Source organism: Chroicocephalus ridibundus, chromosome 6 (assembly GCF_963924245.1).
Source record: "Chroicocephalus ridibundus chromosome 6, bChrRid1.1, whole genome shotgun sequence".
NCBI classification, from domain to species: domain Eukaryota; kingdom Metazoa; phylum Chordata; class Aves; order Charadriiformes; family Laridae; genus Chroicocephalus; species Chroicocephalus ridibundus.
In genome coordinates, this window is record NC_086289.1 from 69,336,479 (window position 1) to 69,359,679 (window position 23,201).

The following is a 23,201-nucleotide window of genomic DNA, read 5'->3' on the forward strand; positions in this document are numbered from 1 at the left end:
ACAGGCGGCAGGAGGGGATGCGCATTTCCCGGGCCCTTTGGAAGAGATGCAGCAGGGAGCACCTCCCTGAGGTGGACAACGCGTGTTTGAAGCTGTGATTTCTCAGTCTGTGTGAGTTCCGCATGGATTATTATCCTGGGGACTCGGTAAAAGCCTTCCCCTGTGGCTGAAACGCGGGCACTGCAGCTGGCATGCCAAGCCTCTCAAAGCCAAGAAAACAGAACAGCGAGGTTCCCTGGATAAAATTAATAATAAGGAAAATGATGAAAATAAGCTCTTGGAAGCCTTTGGCTGTACCTGCCCTTTCACATGTCAGCTGGGGGGAGGCCGAGTGGTAGGGCATGACGTGAGAGGGAAGGGGTCGGAGGCTCAGTGACCTGCACGGCCCCTCCCCGCAACCAGGGGACGTGTCCCTGCGTCTGCTCCTTACGCAGCTGGTCACGGCTGGCTCTGGAGAAACAGGGTCGTTTGTTCCTTCAGACAAAAATATTGCTCAGAATGGAACTTTAGACCTGAATGATCATCTTCTCTGGATTGCCAATTTGATCGTTATTGATCATATTTGATCATTGAGGGGGAAGTTTCAGTAAATTCAGCCCTGTAATTACACTGATCCGCCTAGGCGATGTTGGCTACTTAGCTCTTTTACTACAAAGTTTTAAAGCAGAGAGGAATCTTTAAAATGAATCTTAAGCACAGTCACTGGAGATTACCACTACCTCTGACAGCAGTTTATCCCATCAAATTTAACTGTAAATACCCTTTACCAATCTGTTTAGCTCATACGCTGCACTCCTGGGATAGAAAAAGCCTTTAACGTGAATTGCTGTTATAGTAAACGTACCACAACGTTTCCTTCAGTGAAATAAACACTCGGAGACCAACATTCATTAGTCAACCTCAAGACTTCAGGTTTAATTTTACAACTTTAGATCAAAACACCGGGGAACACAAATGCCTGGCTAAAAACCCCTTAAAATTACTTTAGAAAGTACCTTAGTATTTTACAGATCAACAGCTTGAAACATCGTTTCACGCTAAAGCACTAATCTGAAAACATTTACTTTTACTTCATCTAGCCTCAAATACTTCTCTGTAGTAGTGACTTACATAGGCATAATCAAAATTAAGATGAAATGTATATATAGGCAGATTTATGGCCACAGGTCCACGCAGGGAACACCAACCATATCCTTTTTTTACAAAATTTGTCGCGCATCAAGTCAGCCAGAAATTCTCCTCTGAGAAAACGCGGAGTTGTACTGTCGGTTGTGAAAGGTGAAGTTAGACTGAAGTGCCATACTGTTCAAAGTACAGATTTTGCATCCCACCGAGAGCCTGTAGTTCGCCTTCAACAATACTGAAACGTGACTGCTTTATACACATAGTACCGCAATATGAACCGACTAACTAGTATATTTTTATAGTAAAAAGTATTCTAAGATGCCAAAGAGGCACTTGGAAAGCTGAAAAATTGAAAGGTAGTTTTAAAACAATGAGAAAATTCGTGGGCATGGCCAATGTTGTTTTGCAGGCGTTTTAGCTCCACTGCAGAGTGTACTCTTTGCCTAAATCAAGTTGAAGCCCGGTAATTGTCAGGAGCTGTGAAAAAAAACAAACAAAATGAACAATTAGTAACTCTGCTCTGAAGATCCACTGCTTTTTCTGTCTTCAGTAGAGATGGTGGCTTCTCATTTGAGGTTACAAGAACTTACTGCTCTCCCTTTGCCTTTGTGTTTGTGTCGCTATAAACATAGTTTAACCAGCATAGGTTTGGGATGTCTGATGATGAGGCTCTGATCCTTTCCCTTCATTCAGAAGCCCTTTTAAAACTCGGATTCCTTTTATTTTTAAAAAAAATAAAGGAATTTTTAAAAAGCAGCAAAACTTGGGAAATACTGTAATTCGACGGTGCGTATGAATTCCCTTTTTTTTTTTTTTCCCCATCCGAAAGTCAACAGCAGAATGAAATACATTTTTAACAATTACATTTTTAACTCATGTTTTTGGCTGTGTACAAAACTTATATAGTTCTGGCTTTCCACTGAAAGAGAGGAAGGACTAAGACTTAGTAGAATACTGAGTTTCAAAGGAAGGGTGATAAGAACCCAATAGCAGAAGAGGTCAGGCGGTCTCCCTCGAGCGGAAAGCTGACAAGACACGCCTCGGCAGTTCTGTTCGTGTTTGAAGGATGCTCCGTAGGAGCGACGCCTTGAACAGCGTTACAATTATATACATTTATTTCAGCTGCCTCGAGGAGTGCTCGACTTGATTATCTGGGGAGGCGGGAGGGGAGGAGCGTCCTGGAGAGGCACAAGCCATGCAGATGGAAACCCCGGTGCTCGGAAGTTGGTGGAAGGTATGCCGACAACTTTAGAGGAAGTGGGATTTGACTTGCGGATGGAGGAGCCCTGTGCCGCAGTGCCTCCAGCCGAAATGGGAGTGTCGAATAAGAAACGGCGGTAGGCAAACAGGGCTGGGAAATGAAAATGCCATTGGACAAGACTGACAACGGGGTCGTGTAGAGACTATGAAAATAGTTGTAGTTGCTTTTCGTTCCTTCAGATCTCACAGGTTGCAAGTCAGCTATTGGGAAGAGCGGGAACCAAGCACAAACCAAAGTCCATCACTTTTCCAATGTCAGAAGCGGTTTGGGTTCCTCGACAGTAATTTCTATGCTTAAAAGCTCTACCACACTTACTGCACACTATTTACTATATATTGAACAGTGTGTTATATAAACATGACCTGATGGTAGTTTATGTATCTTATTGAAATGTATTTTAATATGTGGTATTACAGCTGAGGGCTGAATCTCCAAAGGCTGAAGAGCGCATGCGCAGTTGTGAAGGTGGCATTACCCTGCAAACGGCATCTCACCTTCTTGGTGCTATTGTAGTTCACGGCGTGAGGCGATGGGATTGTCCCGCCGTTCTGCGATACGGTCACCTGCGTAACACTGGTGGGCACCCCCAGGACTTTAATTTCAGTAAACTTTAAGTTGTTTGGATCGGTGTAACCGTGACGCAAAACCCTGATATCTAAAACATTCTGAAAGGAAAAGGAAAAAAAAAATGATATTGGAGATTGTCATTAGACTGGTACAAGTCCACTTGAGCTTTTCACTTGCTTTCCTCTCTTCCTATTTTTTTAATTATTTTTTTTTTAAATACTTGTATGCTGTTACTTATTTTGCAAATGTTGAAGCCTTCAGTTTTCTTCACGTTGTTTATCTGGCTAGGTCATGGGCTCCGCTGTGTATTCAATTGCCACTCAGGCGATGGATGCGAGGAGTGAAGCAAGGAGTTGCTCTTAACCCCTGAGGCGAGCAGCAAGTGCTGCACGGACAAACCCCTCTGTCACTGTCGCAGCCTCAGCTCCTGGCTTCTATGAGGCCTGATCCAGGCTCTGCTCTCCTGCTTTATGTCCTCACAGAGCAGCTCCTCCACCCCCATCATCTCCCTCGGCACTCACAGGTCCCCTCTCGTTTCCAGTTGCTGTGATTTTAAATACAGTATGGGCACACGGTTTCTTTCAGGTGTACCCAGGTCCAGTAGGTCTCCAGGGAGAGAATGCCACGTTCAGCAGCCCAGAGATGGTTCCTGCTGGATCAGAGCCCAAGGGGGATCCCATGCAATTGTGCTATGGTGTAATTCTGCATATTTAGTGCTTAGAGGGTATTACTTTTAGTGTGAGTATTTTTCTTTGTTCGTTGATTCAAGACCTCTTTAATTACGCTTTTCCTTACCACCTTTCTGTAAGAGCAGGAGAAGGTGCACTTATTTTATAATCTCCTTGCAACTGCAAATACTGAATATTAGCAAAACAAACTTCTCTTCCTTAGCAATTAACATTCAATTATTTGACAAAGACAGAATTAAATGAGAAGAAAGAACAGTGTGGATAAAACTAGAAGACATTCTGGCACCCTGGAAAACTAATGAAATAACAAAAGTGTATTTTCTATTACAATAGAAAAAGCATTTCTTTTAAACCAAAAGTCCACATAATTACAGTCTAATTTAATTCCAGGTATTCAACTGGTTATGATAAAAATTGAAACCTGACATCCTAGAAACGCCGGTACTTAAAATAAACGCTCGTGTTCATTGACTTCGTTACTCAGGAATGCATGCCAGGTTTTTGGTGTTGAAGAATAAAGAGAAAAAGCAATCCTGAACTGAGGCGGTGACTCCACACCGGCCGCTCTGCAGAGCTGTGGCTGGGCCAAAGCTGCTTTCCCTGCTCTCCCGTCAGGCTGCACCTCATGGGCATGGCCACAGCAGCAAAACCCACCATCTCCGAAGGGATGTGAGAGGTGTCTGGGGTCAACGCGCGCATCCTAGGACCAGGACTCAAGTTTATGGCTCAACCACAAAGACATCTCTGGTTTGTGGTGGCAGCGTATGAGTAGGACTCGTGAATGGGCCAGGTCCTGTTCCCCCTCTCTTTGCTGTTTTAGAGAGTGACTTCTTTAGTGGTTTCCAATGACACTGTATTCTACTGCTTCCTCCCAGAACTAAGATTGCATACAATAAATACATTCTACAGTGAACATGGGCAAATGCATTACTAACAGAAATGTCCCCCTCCTGACCCTGACAACTTTTCTTTCTTTTTGGAGCAGCGACATAGTTTGACCAACAAGGTAGCAAACAGCAAGAAGGACCCTGAAATTGCAAAATGGGTTGGGAAAAATTTAAGGTGCCCGTTGTTGAGAAGAAACCCAAATTCTTTGCTGGGCAGAGTTATTTCTCTGTAGCTGTAAGCCAGGGTCAAAGCCACATCTCTGCAACCTCCAGCTTCCTTTTCACCAGCCAGGGCTGGTTTTCCTGGCACAGCTGTTTTGACCCGTCTGCATGCTCCAGATGTTCTGCACTGATAGGTGCTTTCACATTATAGAAATCATTTATGAAATAAACTTGTACTTTCAGAATTACATCAGAAATTGCAATGCCATAAGTATACACCTTATTTAACAACGTGCTGAAATGGTATCTTCGGACTCATTCTTAAATTTGTTCTTAACACAGTTTAATCATATTACTTGTAATCTATTAGATCGTGAGCACAAATTAATGTTAGGGTGGGATTTGTAGACATTAGGAAGTCCCAAATTAAAATACCTATAGTTAAAAATATAATAATCACCTAAAGTGATTATTCAGAAACTGTGATAGCATTATATACCTGATTAGCAGTAAATGATGTTAGCAGATACACGCCATCTTCATATGCATCTGTTAGAGAGAAAGAATAAAATAAAATGCGTTCGCTATTTACTTTAGTTAACGCATTGTCAAAATTTCAGTTCAAGAATTGTGTCCGTATACTATACACAAATATATGGTATGTCCATCTGTACATAAATAAAGAACAGTTCTTTATTTCCAGAAGGCATGTGTTTTTAGCTGTAAAATTCTTTCTTATAGGACTGCCTGCGTAAGAATATTTTAGAGGTAATATAAAAAATCACAGCATGAGGAAGATCAAGGGCATTAAGACCAGCGAGAGAAAAAAGTTTCTCGCTGAAGAAGGCATGGGAGATGTTTCCCACATCCACCTCTCTTCACTGTCCAGTTACACATGACCATGATAGACATTGTTGCCTCTTTGAAATCACTGTTGTATATTTTACTATTCAGCACTAAATGAACTCAAAGTAGTGCTAATAATCAGGGGCGTTGTAGGTTCTCACCTTCCTGCACTAACGAAAAGAGATCACGGGCATCCTGGTGAGATGCACTTTATAATCTATGCTGCCTTCACTTACCATCAGACTTCCATAAACATAGCCATCATTTCTGAGTTCCAGTGCTAACAGGCAGTGGGGTGTGGGAAGCACCTCAAAATAGACTAACACCATCCTGCAAACTTCCCTACACATCAGTACGCAAAAGAACACCACTTTCTGCATTACTTGCAGTAGTCTCAGGTGATGGCTTATTGCTGTTACAAGGGTAATACGCTCTGGATGAGAAGGATAAATGGCATCTAAGTATCTCTTATCTGAAGACAATTTAAATGTAGTCGTGTTGAGGAAATGAGTTAAAACTTCCCACATAATCTATGCTTATGGCTCCCATAGCTTTGAGAACAAATCTTTGTTATCTGTGTTGCCTTAGGTCCAGAGCACAATTTCATTCATACAACATATTAATTCTATAAATCATAACATTATGCCATTTAAATCGGGAAAATTATGCTAATCTGAAGGTTTAATTTCAGTTTTGTCTCGGAAGGCATGTTCGGATATGTCCTCCAGAAACGTGATTGCTTTGGCCAAAGTCCATCATTTCCATCTGTGTCTCCTGCTCCTCCTCGAGCACCCCACGCTCCACTGAGGACGTCTAAGGCAGAAGCAACCACCACCACTTCTTTTCCAAGGTGATGGCCAAGCGATGCAGTTTTGTACAGCTTGCAGTTTCCTCTTTGACAACGGTGTTATTGTTTAAAACTGCAGGCAGAAAGCTCCAAAGTCGGCTACTGAGCATTATTTGGTTTTCAGGGACTGCTGTAATTTGTTTCATCTCTCCCCAGTTCATATCCTTGGGTTTTGTCTGGTCTGTTTTCATTTGGGCTTTGAATACCTCCTAGAGTGGAGGCTCCACAGCCTCTCTGGGCAACCTGCTGCAGTGTTTGACCATCCTCACAGCAAAAAAAGCATTTTATAAAGCAAGAAGCACCATACATACCAATGCGAACCCCATCATCCCAGTAAAGCCGTCCTTCTGCAGCCAGTGAGTCGCTCAAAGCAACAGTGAGTCCCATCGGGTTTTTCCGGCTATGGAAAATGGAATAATGTTTTCTCAGTTTCCTCAGCTAATCCTCTTTCATATTTATCCAATGTTAGAATTTTTTAAGAAATATTGTATGCCACTCAATCGATCTCTCTTACTCATCTTCCTAAGCTCATGCTATTAAATTTTTAGGAGACCATTAGGAGGAAACCAAAAGAAAAACCAGCCATAAAGTTGCTGTGCTCTCATACATGCAGCTTCTCTGGGGACTGGTAGCATTTATATGCAATTGTGCAAAACCAAATTGTAAATTTTAATTTAATCTTACCTGTAAAAGGTTGTATTAGCAGGTGTTTGCCAAGCAAGGATGTATCCACCTCGGATATGCAGGTTGATATGGTCCAAAGGAGCTGGTAAAAGTGTGAATTGTCCCCTAACGCCAATATCTTCATCCTATTTATGAAAAAATAAAAATGTCTACTACTGAATTGCCCTCACTTTACAGGTTTTTTTTAGAATGAAATGATCCTTTTTTGCTAGACAGATTAATCAGTTGTTACTGCAATAGTAACTACATAATGTTTTTAAGAGAAACTCTGAAATTCTGTATCTGTAAAAGACTGGCTTGACCACAGCTGAACCAAAGGGGCCAGTCAGGTGAAATACAACTTGTGATTAATGAAATGATTTTCGATGTCTGCTCTTCCTGTTACCAAAGCTTTTCTTATTTTCTGTGAAATATGTTGAGGCTAAACCTGCTCTGTCTTTCTCCATTCCAGGATTCCTTACAAAGACATTGTGTATATCATTTGAGGGTTAAAAAAGTTAATAGAAGGACTTCAAATTAAAGGTTTTATCGTCTTTTAATTTACCCTGAAACTGTGGTCATTATTACATCATTATACAGGAATCAATGATTTTTTTTTTTTTTTATCAGCTAAAAAGATGTTAAGAACTCATACTGGTTAGTATTAGTATTGGATGCTAAGAACTGATACTGAATGCAAGTTTGTAAAAGGGAGAGGGAGGGTTCACACCTCACCACCCTTCTCAGCACACCCTGCTTCTGCCTGAACAGCACTGTGAAGAAGACATATAACATATCATTTTTAAAATGACTTACTGTGTAGTAATCATACCAGCGGGCATTGGGTAAGTAAGCATTCACTGTTACAGCATTCTGGAATTAAACATACATGTTTTAGGTACCTTAAATCAAAAAGTGAAGTTTGGCTAAGGGGGCTTAAATATTTTCGTAAGTGCTTATGAACGTACCTGGTGCATCACAGGGCTGATGAGCAGCGCAGGGCCCCAAAGGAACTGCTCATATATTTCCCAGGTTGTTCTGTCTTGCACAAACCTGCAAGTTAACAGAAAATTGAGTAGACATTGGGTGGTGAACTTTTCCGAAGTGTTCCCTCGGTAAGTTATTTTTGTCAGTAATTGAATCTACTATTTCTGGTATCTACTATTTCCTCGTCTTTATTCTAGTATTAATAATTCATAGATCAATTAATGCTTGCCAGGAACGCATAAAGATCCTAATGTGAAAATCATTAGAGGAATGCAAGCTATTACTTAGCTTTCTTTTTTTGCCATTTCCTTGCATTTGCTTTTCAGTATATTTAGATCACAAAACCCAGAAGATCCATTGTGCTTGGCCGGCGTTAGCAATAATAAGATTAGGCTGTGGACAGCCTTGGCAACCACTTCCTAATTTGTGCCACTGTTTTCTTAGGCAGTTGCTTTGAAAAAAGCAAGTCAATACATGCAAACAACCCATTGTTCCTCGGCCAAGGTATGCATGTAGATAATAGACCACATGTTTTAATAGAAGGACTTAAAGCTTTTGCAGGTACTGCCCTTCTTGACCAGGAACAAAGAAGGCTTTATGTGTCTAACAACATTTTTTTTAAAAAAAAAATCTGCTATATCAGCTTGGACACATACATTCTGTATATGCTCATCAGATCAAACTTTTTCATTGCTTGCTCTTCAGGAGGTTAGGGGTGAGCTTTAAAATTTAAATCTTACTCCTGGAGAAGCAAATGTTCAATTGTGTAGAATGAAAAGTGGAAAACTATCGCTATTCAAGTGACACTTGATAGTGAAAGCTCCTATTCTCAGTCTTGTGCTTTTTTGTTGAAAGGAAAATTGCAGTAACTAAGAGAAAATTTTATGGTCAGGAGGGTCGTAACTACAGAAGTTTTAGTGGAAATTCCTGATAAGGAGAGCAAAGGAGTCACACGTACTCATGGAGCATGGGGCGGATCACAGTGCTGCCATGGGCATGGGCATCATACATTAACGTGTAGAGATAGGGCAGCAGGGTGTATCTTATATTCAGCACATTCCTGGAAATGGTCTCGAATGTTGAGTTCCAGGAAGCAGGATCTTGCCTCTGAAAGAGAAGAGACCCTTGTTAGTCATGCTGGATTGTTTTATTCAGAAAACATTAAAAAAAAACCCCAAACCAAAACCAAAAAGCCAAAGAACAGGTCAAAGAATTGACTAATGTTCACAAGACACTTCAATTTCTCCTCCAAACTAGAGCACCTTCATCTGTTCCCTCTTCAATTAAGGAGTAAGTGACAACTAACAACTGTCAGCCCTAGGAAGGGAACTCGAAAGAGGGAAGGTCAGAAAAACCTGGGGGGGAAGTACCGTAAAAAACATCTAATGCAAAGTGGCCCGAAGGCGTGACACATGCCAGTGTACATAATTTATTATCCCTCTTTTCTGCAGGGCAGCACTCAGGACCTGCAAGAAGAGACCGAAGCACTAATGACTGATGTCAGGGAGCACTTCCAAGCTTTATTAAATGTATTGAACAATACCTAGGCAAATTGGGTAGGACTGGAAGCAACATGATAACCCTGCGTCTGCATTTTTAAAGGCTTTAAAAGTCCTATCGAAAGGTGTGCCGCTGCAAGATAAAGCACACAGTTTTGAAAAGGAGACTTTAATCCATTAGATATACGCCATAGAAATAGCTCTACTCCACTGGACCTGAAGCTTTAACTGGAATAGAAGTGCTGTTTCTTTTTTTTTATTATTTTTCCAGTTATCTTGTTTTACAGCTTTCTACAATATAGTCCTTAGCCAGCAGAGACCTACATTTAGGCCATTATTTTCCTTTACTCTTTAAAGAAATACAATATCTGATGGTGGCAAATGTGCAAAGCACAGAAATTGCCGAGTCTTACTCCAGAATCTTATTACACTCTTCCATTTCCTCACTTGTTGTATAATTATGGACAATTAGGGCTGAGAGCACCAAGGTCAGTTTTGCTCCTTTCTGTGCGATTGCCATGAAAGCGCTCTATTTTAGTCTTTCTGGTGTAGTGCGTTTAAATAAAAATAGCATACAGGGAAAAATATGTAGGAGTTTGATTGAGCCAAAGCAAACAGAACACGCTTCCTTCAAGTGGTCTGAATCCCAGAGCCGCCCCTCTGTGGGCATAAAACCTCCCAGGCGAGGGGGAGGCTTACCGCAGAGCTATAAATAAATATAAATAAAGGCAGTTTTTATTTGATAAAGAGCCAAATGTGTTCTTTTCTTGTCCATTTTGCTAGAAAAGTACCTTTTTTTTTTTGAGCCAGGCCAGCTTGTGTGATGTTCTGGCTGATCTCTACATGTGTGTTGCAAAGGCACAGCCGTTAACAGTCATTAAAAAATTGTGACTCACCCTTGTTCCTTTCTCATTGTGATTCCTCGAATATGGGTAAAACGCACCCAGCTGCATCCAGCGAAGACACAGCTCATACTCAGAGTCTTTGAAGAAGCCACAGATATCAGCTCCTGTCTGAAAGTTTAAAAATGATCCAATTGGAATATTATAAATTCTTGTACAGCATCAAGATAATGAAATGTAAGGTAATAACTCATTAACTTACATAGGATATTCCAAAGAGACTGAACTCCATCATACCTGAAAGGAAGAATAATTCAACATTACCAGCTGGGTTTTTTCTTCCCCTTTGGTGTGCTAATGGTTACATAGATAATACATATTGTAATGCTGAATGAGCAGGAAAAAACCAAACAAACGCAAACCTCATGTTTTTTCTAATGTGTCATGTTTTTCTCTTACAGAAAGATGGAAGCTGGTTGGTCAGGAGCAAACGAAGAAATGAGTAGCAGGACACAGGGCGTGAAGGTGGCAAGTCCCAAAGGAATAAAAGAGCTCCCAGCACCCGGTGCAGAATTGAAGAAGTAAAAAAAGCATTCTGGTTGCAGAACTAAAGGACTTATTTCAGCTAGAACCACATGAATGCTAAAAGCAATTAGGTAAAGGAAAAGAAATAACTGCACACAGTAAATTGAATACAGATCCTTTTCCTTCTACGTACCAATAACAGACTTGGCTAGCTGATCCCAAGCTGCAGTGTTATCGCCAAGCCAGTGTCCTGCCCATCTTCCACTACTGGGATAGGTGGAACGGGTGATAACTATCCCACGCTCCCTGGTGACATTCTGCAAAGCCCTGACATTGAAAATAGACAACAAAACCAAATTACGTGTGAAATATTACACGAGAACTTATTACATAAGATGGTCTTTGAAAATACACATAAGGGCTTATATTTTCATAGGGAAGGGCGGCCTTGTTGTATGCATAAATATGCATACATCCAATCCAGATGTGCTTTTTGCAGCAATTCACTGTGTTTCACACACGCACGGGAAGTCAGCAGTGTCAGCCAACCTGTTGCTGGAAAGAGAAGTGGCAAAACAAGGAGGTGCTAAAATACAGATTTCCAGCTCAAACTAATTACTGTGTGGGAAAATATGAACGTAGCCCAACTTGCACATTTTCTAAGGGTTTCACAATGTGGTCCAGGACACATCGTTCCTTTCTTAAAGTAACTTAAACTTGAGGCAACAGTTAATAATCATTTAACAAAATACATACAAAAAAGATCATAAGTGGGAAAACAGATGTGACAGGAATATTGGACTCCAGTTGCCAAAAAGGTATTGAAACAAAAAAAATGTCATGGATCTATAGAGACTTCAGAAACACCAATATGACATGATATCAATGTGAAATGACCAACATGGATTGGCCTAAAAGCAAACATATTAAATCAGTATTTTTTCAGCTCAGGGCAGGTAACAGACCTCGCAGCTAAGGAGTCACTACCAATGTGTGTGACTACCTTGGCATTAGCTGATGTCCTCATCTGATCGCATTTGGCCTCCTCATACGCAGAAGAGATTTCAACCAGAGGTTAGTAGCTTTTGAGGATGATGGTACTTCTCTTTCCCAAATTACAGACAAAAAAAACTCAAAAAAAACCAGGCAAGGACTGTCATGGACTTTTCAAGATGCTCTGGCACTGAAACCCAAGAGCCTTGCTCAGGATCCTTGCTGTTGAGAGGGAAGAGGGCGGCTTGCCAATGACTCAGGAGAAAAGCTCCTGAGGCCCCCAAGGTGTGGATGTGAACAGACAAATGGAGAACTGATTAACCAATTAACCGCATTACCTCAAATAATTAAAAAAAACCCAAAACAACTAAAGCCTTGGCCATTACGACAAAGTACCTGCAAAGGCAACCAATTAAGCTTTAGGGGGAAAAAAATAAAGAGCTGAGTTCAGGGGAATTTATGCTTTCTAGTTGCTCCACCAAGAGTAGGAGCACCTTGCTCTGCACTCTGCGCTGTTGGTCTGTGCGATGTGACTGGCACGGCTGCATTCCTGCTCCGCTTCCTCAGAACAATTCCTTTGCAGCCATGAGCACATACTGTGAATCATTACGACAAAATACTAAATCACGATACTAGTAAGAAAGCTACACTGATTAACTCACACTGCTCTCCACTGCTAGCTTCACAATAACTGCCTAAACAGCTGCTTCAATAAGGCACTATTTATTTATTTTTCTACAGGATTTGCAGCTTTAGTGACACTATAATTACAGTAAAAATACACAAGTCACTTAAGTTACCGTCGCAATTAAACTAGACTAATGTGCTGTAATTATTTCTTCTAAGAGAAACAGTAAGTTTTCCAGTATCTTTTATTTCTTTGTAACATACTAGCAAATGTTTTCAGCCTCTGCCTGTTTACCCCACTTCAGCAATGCTTTGGAAATTGCAGGTAAAATTTCAAAAGTAAAGAAGTGTGTGTCACGCGTAGAACTGCTCGAGGCTGAGCACAGCCCGAGTATTTTGCCGACTGGAGGTGCCAGCTCTCTGCTTCAGGACTGAGGCACAGCTGTAGCCATGAAAAGCAATTACTCATGTCACAGAGCCTGAATTTACCTCCAAACGGTCACTACACTCACTCGTGAGGGTTCTGGCTTTCACGCCTATGCAAAAGCCTCATTACGAAAGAACAGCATTAAGCCCCTATCCAGAAGCTTCCTCTGTCGAATGGATGGAGAACTGAAATTACATCATTACATCAAAAATTGCTGCTTGGTTTTAAGTTATAGGCTTTTGTGAGTTTTGTGTTCAACCGATCTTCCTCTTTGGACGGTTTAGTATTAGAATAAATTATTATTACAGCACGTCTTCAGTTGCACAATTACTCCTTCAGTGAGTACCAAACAATAAATTGGGAGCTGATATATATATATATATACACACACACACACACGCACATATTATTTTTTTTGAAATCACATTTTTCTAAACATTTCAATATTTCCCTACATTTCAGTTCATACCTAATACACAGAAAGAATGCCAATATTCCTTTTACAGTTAAATTGTTGTCGCCTTACAATGCCCAAATCCCATGTGATTTGGCTGACACAAGAGGAATCCGACGTTCCTTCCTGTCCTGTCAGCAATTTCACTCCTGCCTTGACCGTCAGAGCTGCAATGGCACGCTGCCAAATATAACATCCGCTCCGTCAAAAATTCAAGCAGCCTTGACATCGTCTTTCTTTATGGTAATATCAAAGTTACCCAGGGCTTTAAGGTCATTAAGACTTAAAAAGAAACACTGTTTCCTTGCTTACTCGTTGAATTGGAAATGAAATGGCACAGATACATTATCATTAGATCAGACGTTATCTACAGCAGGCTGGGGTACTCTTCAGAAAGGAGCAGATAACGACGTCTGCCTTGAAACGGAGGAAATAAATTCTTAAAAGTAAAGCCCTGTGCACGCAGTTTGCATTTCAAAAGCCACTGTTTCCCCTTTTCACTACTACTAAATTTATTTTAATTAGAGGACATAAGCAAGCCTATCTTAAATTAACATTGTTAAAACTCTGTATTCGTTTTCCCTCACTAGATGTAGAGCGTAAGGCGAAAACAATATCAATCCTAGGAATAAACCGGGCTACCCCAGCAAAACCTGGAAACAAAAGGCATTTTATATTTTAATTACAGCAATTATGGGAGACTATCATTGAGTAATTATTGTTCCCAACAGTTGATTAAAATGTTCAGAACTGTTCTCCATTCTGCCTTGGGAACGAGTATCCGAGCAGTGTCTTTTGACTGACTTTTGCCGTTTACAATGCAGAGCATCGCCCCGGGACAGCCTTGATGCCTGTCTCGTAATAGAAATCTCTGCTGAAAAGGCAGCATGTTGTGTTGGGACAAGGAAAAGCTCGATGGTGAGTAACTACATCCAAATTCAACATGCACCGTGGCCATCTTATTTCATAAAACAGGTCAGCAATTTCGCTTGCACAGCATAACATTTATATGGATGAAGCCCTCAGAACTGGTAGACCAAGAATTACTCCCCAGCTCGGTGAGCGGCAAGTTTCTTAATATCAGACTTGGGTGAACTGTCTTTAAATCGCACCTGGACAATCGTGTCTGCTCAGGGTCAGGGATTTTAAAGCTGCTAAACTCAAAATAAAGACTTTGCCTGCTTGCCCTGAGACAGTCAGTGATACAGCTGTGGGTATAGACATGCTCGAGTGGGTGTTTGTTTTCTCTTCTAGCTAGCTCCAGTCACAGAAGGTGTTTATCTCAGTGAAACCACGGAAGCACAGCTCCAGCTCAGGCCTGCACAGACCCACCTCACCTTCTCCTGCACATCCTTTCCAGCAGCTCAGGTCCATATCGCCCTGCGTGCGCCAGGGCCGAGAGCACTGCGCTAAGTGAGCAGTGACAGGACTGAATAATACCAACTGCGAGAGCTCTGGCACTGCTGCTCAAACTTCTGACCTCCAAACTCCACTTCTGGATGAAGTGAAGAATCACAGATATTAGGATAAAACCAAAGATTTCTCAGGCATGTTAAATAAACTGTTGGAAGTTTTAGCCGTAAGACTGTAGACACAGAATACTCATTTGCTACATATTTTGGAAACATACACAACTTACACGAATTTCACTTACTCTAGGGTAGGTTTTGTTTGTGACCATCCATAAAGGCTGTGGACATCATAGTGTCTAACTGGGGTACCGTCTGGAAGATATTGTTGCCCTTCCATGCATGGTGTTTTGAAAGCTAATCCTTCTGACCGGTATCCCAAATCTAACAGGAAGGGAACAAAAAATATTAATTTTAAATAATGAATATTCAATAATGATTTGAGTTACTTTTTCTGAATTTTCATAATTTCTTTGGCCTTCGCTCACTTTTAGACATATATACTGTCATTTATTTATTTGTAATTATAAAAATAGCATTTCCAAAATGGAATATTTCAAATATTCCTATGTGGGCATCTGGGTCTGTAAGTGTGTTACTAGCTCAGTTACAGATGCTCTTGCTGAAGAGGCTTAAAAAGTAAACAGCATATATCCAAATTCAGAAGATACTCCACATCTTTGTAAACATTGTCATATCATCCATATAAACAGAAAAATGTGTGTGGCACAGGGTACGGTCTGTGTCTGAATATTAACTTCCTGACGATTTATGAGAAATCATTCTTAAGAACCGAAGAAACAGTAAGCAACAGGAGTATGCTAATAAACCATTAATAATTATTGATTAGTACTACTTTACATGAGTACTTAAGTAAAGCGACGCTAAGAAAGCTAAGTATTTCAAGTATTTGACTGTACAGATAAATGGTAATGAGAAGAGACACAATGATCTTTTCTAAATTTTTAATTAGTTTTATTATTCATCCGAGAAAACCAAAACAGAGAACTACATTCTCTACCGTACCTAAAGCAAAGCACCTAGATATAAAATAGGTATCAAAATCCATATGCAGACAAGTGGCTGGAAATAATTTTAGTTTTAAAAGGTGCCATGCTGTTACTGCTCCCACTGAAACAGATGGGGTTGAAGTGTGCCCATAATCTCAGAAATAAAGGCCCACTTTCAGTTAAGAGTTGTGGTTTTATATACCTAACTTCAGGCATTTAAGCCACATATACCATATACGAAATTACATAGTAACCAGATCGACTTAAAACTTTTTTAAGGAGTGATCAGACTTACTAGGTATGTATGGTGGCATATTTAGGAGGTCATTTCTACACCCACCAATGGCGCCATTCATAAAAGCTGCGGGTTCATTCATGTCCTAAAAACACAGAGAAAACCTGATGGTATTTGCTACACATTTATAAAACACACTAAATTCTAAATTACAAACAAGTAGCATTGTAGAAGTCCTCAGGAACCCTTGCAGGTGCAGTCTCAGGCTACCGTTCTATGTTTTCTTCAGACGTTCACCTGTGGCATGGTGCAGGAACAGGGAGACGCAAAGTGTTTCAAGGGAAGAACAGTGAGTCTGGACTCCGTTTTCCCCGTGCAGACAGTGTCACAGTGGAGTCATGATGCACTGAGGCACCGCAAGTGTGCAACCTAGAGCCAAAGTGGGGCCTTTGGCTGGGGGCTCAGGTTCTGCCTGGTGCTCTGCTTGCTTTCCCTTCTGCCTAGTTTTTTTATTTCACTTAATGGCAATTTAACGCCAGATATCCCCTGAGCTTCAACAGCAGTACGTATATGTGAAATGTGGTGCACTCTGCTAGTGTCTGGCAGAGGAAAAAAATATTCCAGAAATGGAATGTGTTTCTACACTTACAATCCACAGGCCATCAAACTTGATGCTTCTTGAGGCATCGGTGGGATTGTTGTAGAACTCCAGGATTTCTCTCTTCCACCACGCCACTGTGGAATTGCGGAAGAAGTCTGGGAAAGCAACGTGTGCTCCATAGAGCTGTAAAAATAGTAGGAAACCAAAACAGATACAGGACTGAAAGCAACCTGCTGTTAAAATGTTGGAATTTGTTTTAAAAATTTAAAAATTAAAAAAAAAAATAAATTACTTGTTCCCTAAAATTTTTAGCTCTGTTAGGAAGGCTAGCCAGTTTCTGCACCTTATTCCTCCCACTAGAATTACCAACTAGTTTGCTGCTATTTTCTTTAATTCGTGTGCTACTCTGTCTAGATTTGAGTCCATAACCAAATTGTATCAACGTTTACCTTTATTTGGGTTTGCTCAGGCAGTGACTCATTTACTTGTACATCGGGAAGGAATGGCCAGACCTGAGGACAAAGAACATTTTAAAATAATCAAACCACACTGAATGTAAACCGAGCATCAGCAATGGACAGATATAACCATTTTCTTCCCTGATACCTATGTGGAAGACAACACAAACTGAAGACAATTCAGTTTGTAGTATTTATTCAATGTGTCATTTACAGCCAGGCATGAATATAGCATTAGCACTTTCCCCCTGTGGCTAGCACTGAAGTCTAGGCTGACGTGTTGCTCTCTTGGATACAGCATGCCTCTGCTGTCATCATCTTTTTAAGAACAGTACCTTGGAATATATAATGTCATTGGTACTGGGCCATTTTATGAAGACGTCTTCCTCCACACCTCTTGAGAAGGCAGGATAATCGGTTTCATTTCCAGAGATGGCTGGATCCTACAATAAAAACACATTTACCCTTATGTTCAAAAAACAAGTTCAGAAACGCTGTTGAATATATGCTGCATTCAGCAATGATATATTGAAATTTAAATGCAGTATTCAAAACTGACCAGGATAATGATAAATCTCATTCCTTGTTCTTTTATTCTGTTAATCAGAGCCGGTAATCCAGCAAAGCGTGCGTCAATGGTGAAGTCCAGTTGCCTTTCCATATGGTCAATATCTACATATTGGACATCCTGCGGTTCACAAAAACAATTAATGTAAAATGAATTTTTTCTTTTTCCCCAAACATATATTTATTGAAAATCTGCTAAAATAAGTGAACTACTGAACTTTTGAACTGTAAAATTGGAAGCATCTGTAACTTTAAGGTAAAGCTATTAAATGAATATTATACAACCTATCAGCAAGTCCAATACAAAATAAACTTTTCACTACTGCATCTAGTTTGAGGGTAGAAATTAATATGATAGATAAAAAAGTCCTGGATTTGTACATATGTGTAAGTACACAGAAACTGCATGTATGCTACCATATCTATAAGGAAACAGTTGTTCTGCATTGAAACAGTGATGTTAATTACATTTAAAATGAGTCACATTGGTTTTACAGTATAATTTTGTGAGATCTATGTGCTATTCCAACTTTCCAACAAAAACCCGTGCCAAATCATAACTAACTTGACACAGAGCAATATACCATTGAAACGATGCTGCTTCATTTTCTTTTCTGCTCTTTTTTCTTGTTGATCACTGCCCCTTCATAGCCAGCATGGTGAGAGCCCATGACTGACTAAGGCATCTGGGTGCCTCTTTGGTATGAACGATAAGGAAAATAAAGCAACCTAAGGCCTAAATTTAACATGGCCCAGAGTGTACAGAGATGTTCAGCTCTGGCATAAAACATAGTCTGCTCTACTCTACCATGGTGGTGAGTTTTTTTCGTTGGTTTTTGGTTTTGTGTTTAAATGGGCTTAGTTAATACTCTGAAATCAAAAATTCAGGCTTGAGCTCAAACGTTAACTGCTAGCAGCGTACAAGGGGAATGTCAGCTCTCTTCATGTCCTCCACCAGTTGGGCGATTTCTGAGTCATTCCTGTATCCATAGCGGCACAACTGGAATCCCAAAGACCAGTAGGGTGGCATGACTGGTCGTCCAATCAGCTAAAAATAAGACAGAATATTTGTGGTGAGTAGGTGAAAACAAAACAAACAAACCAAGCAAACAAAAACCAATATTAGTTTGTAAGAGAGTAAGAATCCTACTGCAGTGTACTCCTGAACAACAAGTTCTGGCGTTGGGCCTAAAACCATGTAGAAGTCAAGAATTCCTCCAGTGGTGCGGTATGTCAGGGCAGGGGTTGGCTGGACCGTCACATCTGGAAATGGAAGAAGTGAAATGAGAAAAGGATGCCTGGATTAGCCACTGTTGCAAAACACTGACCATAAAAAACATTGAGAAAATAAAGTGAAGATTTTCTTACCCATTGCGTTGCTGTTAAGCAGGAGAACACCATGGGCATTGCCATCTTCTTCCAGAGCCATGTAAAATGGATGGTGACCATAGGAGTTCAAGTGGTACTGCAAACAAAGTAAAATACATTTTCCTGGGGAAGCATCACAAGTATTCACTTATTTACATTTATTAATAAATTTAATAAAAGACCAGACACACAACTGCCAAATACACAACAAATAACCTCCAAAAATATATACTTACACTCTACATAAGTACAAAACATATCTTTAGAAGATCACTTTCAACTTCACAATTTGAGTCAGTCTTGTTCAGATTGACCAGGCAGGAAGGAAAGCAAAGGTATTACTGCCTTTAAAACTTGCTAATGAGAAAGCGCTTCCACAGGACAAAACTTTCCCTTCTTTTCAAACATTAGCAGGTGTCTGTATGATCAGGAGATGCTGGTGACATTCTGTTATGTTTCATTTACTCAAAAATATATTGAAATGTGAACTGGAAATTAGAGCTATAATTAACCACCACTGTTTCATTGGTCATTCCCTGCAAACTGGAAACATTGTGCTATCTCGTAGGAAATGACACAAGTATACACATAGACATAAGATTTCTGGTTTACTGCTGGAAGTACAAATTTAATCCCGTAGTAGTAGGAGTTGTCCTGACTCATATCTAGCTTTCAGAATAATTAACTGAGGAGAATTAAAAAAAGGAGGAATGCACTGCTGTTTCTAAGCCATTTGTTGTCTTCTGATATCTGACTCAGGACCTCCAAACATTGGTCTTGCTGGTTGCGAAGGATAGGTTTGGAGAAGTGCGTTGTCATTGAGACACCACCCAAATTATAAGCCACGATAAATGCAATCAAAGCCAATAGGTGTGTCCGGTACCAGCAAACATCCACTGGACTTTAAATCCTGCTGAACACCTCCACACATTAGCCTCATTGGTCCAAAAGCCATATTTGCTTCTACTTACAGTAGGAGGCTGGTCCCTTGTGAACATTCCCCAGGAGTGCCAGCTCATGTTACGTCGAAACATGGTGTGCTCATTTTCTCCAAATCCATATATATATTGGGAAGCTAAGCGGGTAGAAATCTGAATGAACATGTCGCTGAACGTGAAAGTGGGTAGCTGCGAATCCCAGCTAAAATGGAAAGAGGAAAATAAAAACAAGAATATAGCATCTTCAGTGCTGTGTTTAGCTGGCAGACGCTTTTTTTAGGCTACTCTCACTCTTCAATAAAGGCAGAATAAAACTGTTACAGTTATAGAGAAACTTAAAACATGCGAAATGAGGATGTCTGAGAATTTGATACACAGTCTAGAGACACAAAGTCCTCTCAGTCTCTCAGAGGGTTATATATTATGCACAGGGATAATATACGGCAAGTTGCATGATATTCCGGCAATTCAGTGAGAAAACGTGTTTCAAGAGAGTATGATCGTATTTTCCTCACAGACCGATCCTTGGTGCCACATGGAATATAGTAAATAAGGTGCTTTTTACAGTTCACTGGACTTTTTGTGCAGATTACACTGAAACTGTATTTATAGGTCTCATTTGTTGTAAATCAGCATCTTTACAGTTGGAAACCAAACTGCAACCTGATGATGCGCTGCCAAAGAATTACATCATTACAGGAGGCTGAATTGCAGTTTGAATGATTGCTCTGGTTGGCAAAAAGCAACTCAGCTTACAATTAAGTTTTGAGTACTTTAAAAAATGACATAAGAATGGGGTTTTTTTTAATAAAAAACATAACACACACAAGTGCTAACATCATTTTTCTCTGTTTTCTAGCTCTGACTTAACTTTAATCAAGGAAAAAAATGAAGCTCCTGTCAGACTTATTAGCTGTCACGTTACCAAAATCTATCTGCAAGTTAGTTGAGACACTACTTTCTTCTATTTTTTTTCCTAAGTGTTCCCTAAAATTAAACAAAATGAGCAGTCCTTAATGATCAACATTGTGGTCACCTAAGGAAAATTTTAGGAAGTGTATACTTGGGAACTACAGAAGAAGCAGGTTTTGGAGTTGTTTATGTTCTGCGCTTCAACATGTTGTAGAGAACTTTTAGCAAATGTCAGACTATGAAGTGACGGGAAAAACGTTAGATAATGACAAGAAAAAATAGGATATTGCTCAGGGCACCTCCTGGTCAGTGCTCTCTTTATGCAATGATGAAGCCATCTCTGCTGGAGCAGCATTTGGCAGACAGAGCCGTTTCATGGGAAGGATACATAAGCCAGTCTTGAGGTATTTAAAAAGCAGTACCCAAGAAAATGGTTTGGCTTGAAAAGAGCTAACAAAACCAAGAGAAATAAAATAAAACGATTATGGCTTACATGACTGTTCCTGTGCTTTTGCGCCGAACCTGTATACCAAATGGTTTTGTCTGAACTGATACTTCATAAAGTCTTTCGTTGTCTGTGCTCGTTGGGGAGCTTGGGAGATCTAGTGGTATTGGAACCTCATATCGTGCATTTTGATAATCATAAATCTACAAAGTAAAAGTCAATTAATTTCAATGAATGAGTTGTTTGAAATCTTAGCTACAGTGATAGAAATCTGAACTAAAATGAATACAGAAATTTGTTGAAAACACTGGCTGAGATGAATATTTTCTTTCAAGGCATATTCTTTAACCAATTCTTTCATAGTATTTGATTTGGAGGAAAAAAACCAAACCAAACCAAACCAAAGCAAAACAAAACAAAACAAATCTTTGGGATTTAAAATATATACCTATATTTACAATATAGGTGTATATATTTAATCTTTTAGCCAACTTTAAGATATTCATTTGAAAGTTTTCTGTATTCTGAAAACTGACAGAAGTTAGTTTTTGATGCTTGACCATTTTAAAGCATCACACATACTTCAGTATAATTAAATGAACAGTAATATATCATAATCTAAACAATAGTGTATTAAAAATTTTAGAAGTAGAATGATTAAGGCAAAAATAAACTGTACAGTCATGATAACGTTTATAGATAAATTTACCTGTATACTATAAAACATCTTTAGTTCCAGAGTTTTTGGTTGACATTACACATCTGCATTGACATTATACCTTTGATTCATATAATTTCATTGTAAAACTGAGTACAGAACTACAGGACAAAAAAAGATGTGAGCTAAGAGCAATAACAACTAATTGGTAAGAAGGAGAAACATATTTAGGCAAAGGTGCTACTGTCTGTGTAATATAAAATTGATTATAAAACGCCCTTATAATTTCCATAAATAAGACCATATTTAATAATGGGACATTACATACTCATAGAAATTCTGAACTGATATTACCTTAAATTGCAGCATGTTGTTGAGATGATATTTCACCTCCAAGCGTAGTGTACTAATTGGTGTAGTGAAATTCTCATTAGCTCTGGTCTTGGCACTGTTTAAGGTGAGGTTGGCTGTCAAACCTGATGAGGTGTATTCTACTTTGTCTACAGAGTAAGCATTGTCAGAGCTGTAATAACAGGGTGGAACACTCAAGTTTGAAGTTGCTGGCTGCAAACAGAAATAAGTTCCAGGTTAGTGAGTTACACTGGCCTGCTGTACGTTTTGTTAGCTACTTGCGTGGAATCCAAAATTCCCATGTTGATCAGATTGCTGTAAAATGGAGAATTTTAGGAAAAGCTTAATGCAACTTGTGAACAATAAAGAAGTCATACAGAGCCTGTTGGTCTCTACACTAAATCAGATATAATCAAACAAGCCAGTGATGGCTGTATAAATAGTTTAGTCAGGAAACTGAATCCTTACACAGTGAAGGTGGATTTAATTTCCCTGTATCTGTGATCTTCAGCTTAATCCCACAACACAGCTTAGTTTTGGCCTGTTGAAATTCCGAAACCTTCCTACCTTTTAATCCCGTTGATCTCTGGTCTCTGGCTCACACAAGGGGATGTGCCCAAAATCCATTACATATTCAGGCAACATCAGATGAGACCTTTCCATTGGCTTTATTCACACAAATTATCCTTAAAATATCCACTGAGAATTACATCCTATTTATCTAAGATCTCCTGACAGCAAGATCAAAATTACTTTCAGTTTCCTGCTACAGTTGAACATAAACACTCCAACTAGGTATTCTGAGGTTAGATGAGCTGATGTAGGTTAATGCATTAGCCTTCCACCTC

The 23,201-nt window shown here is 39.8% G+C and overlaps 1 protein-coding gene across 2 annotated transcripts in view; it reads right to left on the minus strand.

Annotated features, from left to right (window-relative positions):
* Nucleotides 1-336: 336 nt before the first annotated feature.
* SI (sucrase-isomaltase) overlaps nucleotides 337-23,201 on the minus strand; it is a 50,800-nt gene continuing 27,935 nt past the window's right edge. For both annotated transcript variants that reach the window (XM_063338214.1, XM_063338215.1), the window contains 23 exons: nucleotides 22,357-22,566; nucleotides 21,393-21,547; nucleotides 20,021-20,189; nucleotides 19,050-19,146; nucleotides 18,832-18,944; nucleotides 18,604-18,729; nucleotides 17,674-17,802; nucleotides 17,450-17,557; nucleotides 17,106-17,168; nucleotides 16,705-16,839; nucleotides 16,116-16,200; nucleotides 15,056-15,194; nucleotides 11,094-11,227; nucleotides 10,638-10,672; nucleotides 10,430-10,546; nucleotides 8,993-9,141; nucleotides 8,016-8,100; nucleotides 7,864-7,920; nucleotides 7,069-7,193; nucleotides 6,696-6,784; nucleotides 5,191-5,240; nucleotides 2,881-3,051; nucleotides 337-1,602 (listed from right to left, as the gene is read on the minus strand). In XM_063338214.1, coding sequence (XP_063194284.1) covers nucleotides 1,540-1,602; nucleotides 2,881-3,051; nucleotides 5,191-5,240; nucleotides 6,696-6,784; nucleotides 7,069-7,193; nucleotides 7,864-7,920; nucleotides 8,016-8,100; nucleotides 8,993-9,141; nucleotides 10,430-10,546; nucleotides 10,638-10,672; nucleotides 11,094-11,227; nucleotides 15,056-15,194; nucleotides 16,116-16,200; nucleotides 16,705-16,839; nucleotides 17,106-17,168; nucleotides 17,450-17,557; nucleotides 17,674-17,802; nucleotides 18,604-18,729; nucleotides 18,832-18,944; nucleotides 19,050-19,146; nucleotides 20,021-20,189; nucleotides 21,393-21,547; nucleotides 22,357-22,566 — 2,604 coding nt within the window. In that variant the 3' untranslated portion in view covers nucleotides 337-1,539. The remainder of the gene's footprint in view (nucleotides 1,603-2,880; nucleotides 3,052-5,190; nucleotides 5,241-6,695; nucleotides 6,785-7,068; nucleotides 7,194-7,863; nucleotides 7,921-8,015; nucleotides 8,101-8,992; nucleotides 9,142-10,429; nucleotides 10,547-10,637; nucleotides 10,673-11,093; nucleotides 11,228-15,055; nucleotides 15,195-16,115; nucleotides 16,201-16,704; nucleotides 16,840-17,105; nucleotides 17,169-17,449; nucleotides 17,558-17,673; nucleotides 17,803-18,603; nucleotides 18,730-18,831; nucleotides 18,945-19,049; nucleotides 19,147-20,020; nucleotides 20,190-21,392; nucleotides 21,548-22,356; nucleotides 22,567-23,201) is intronic.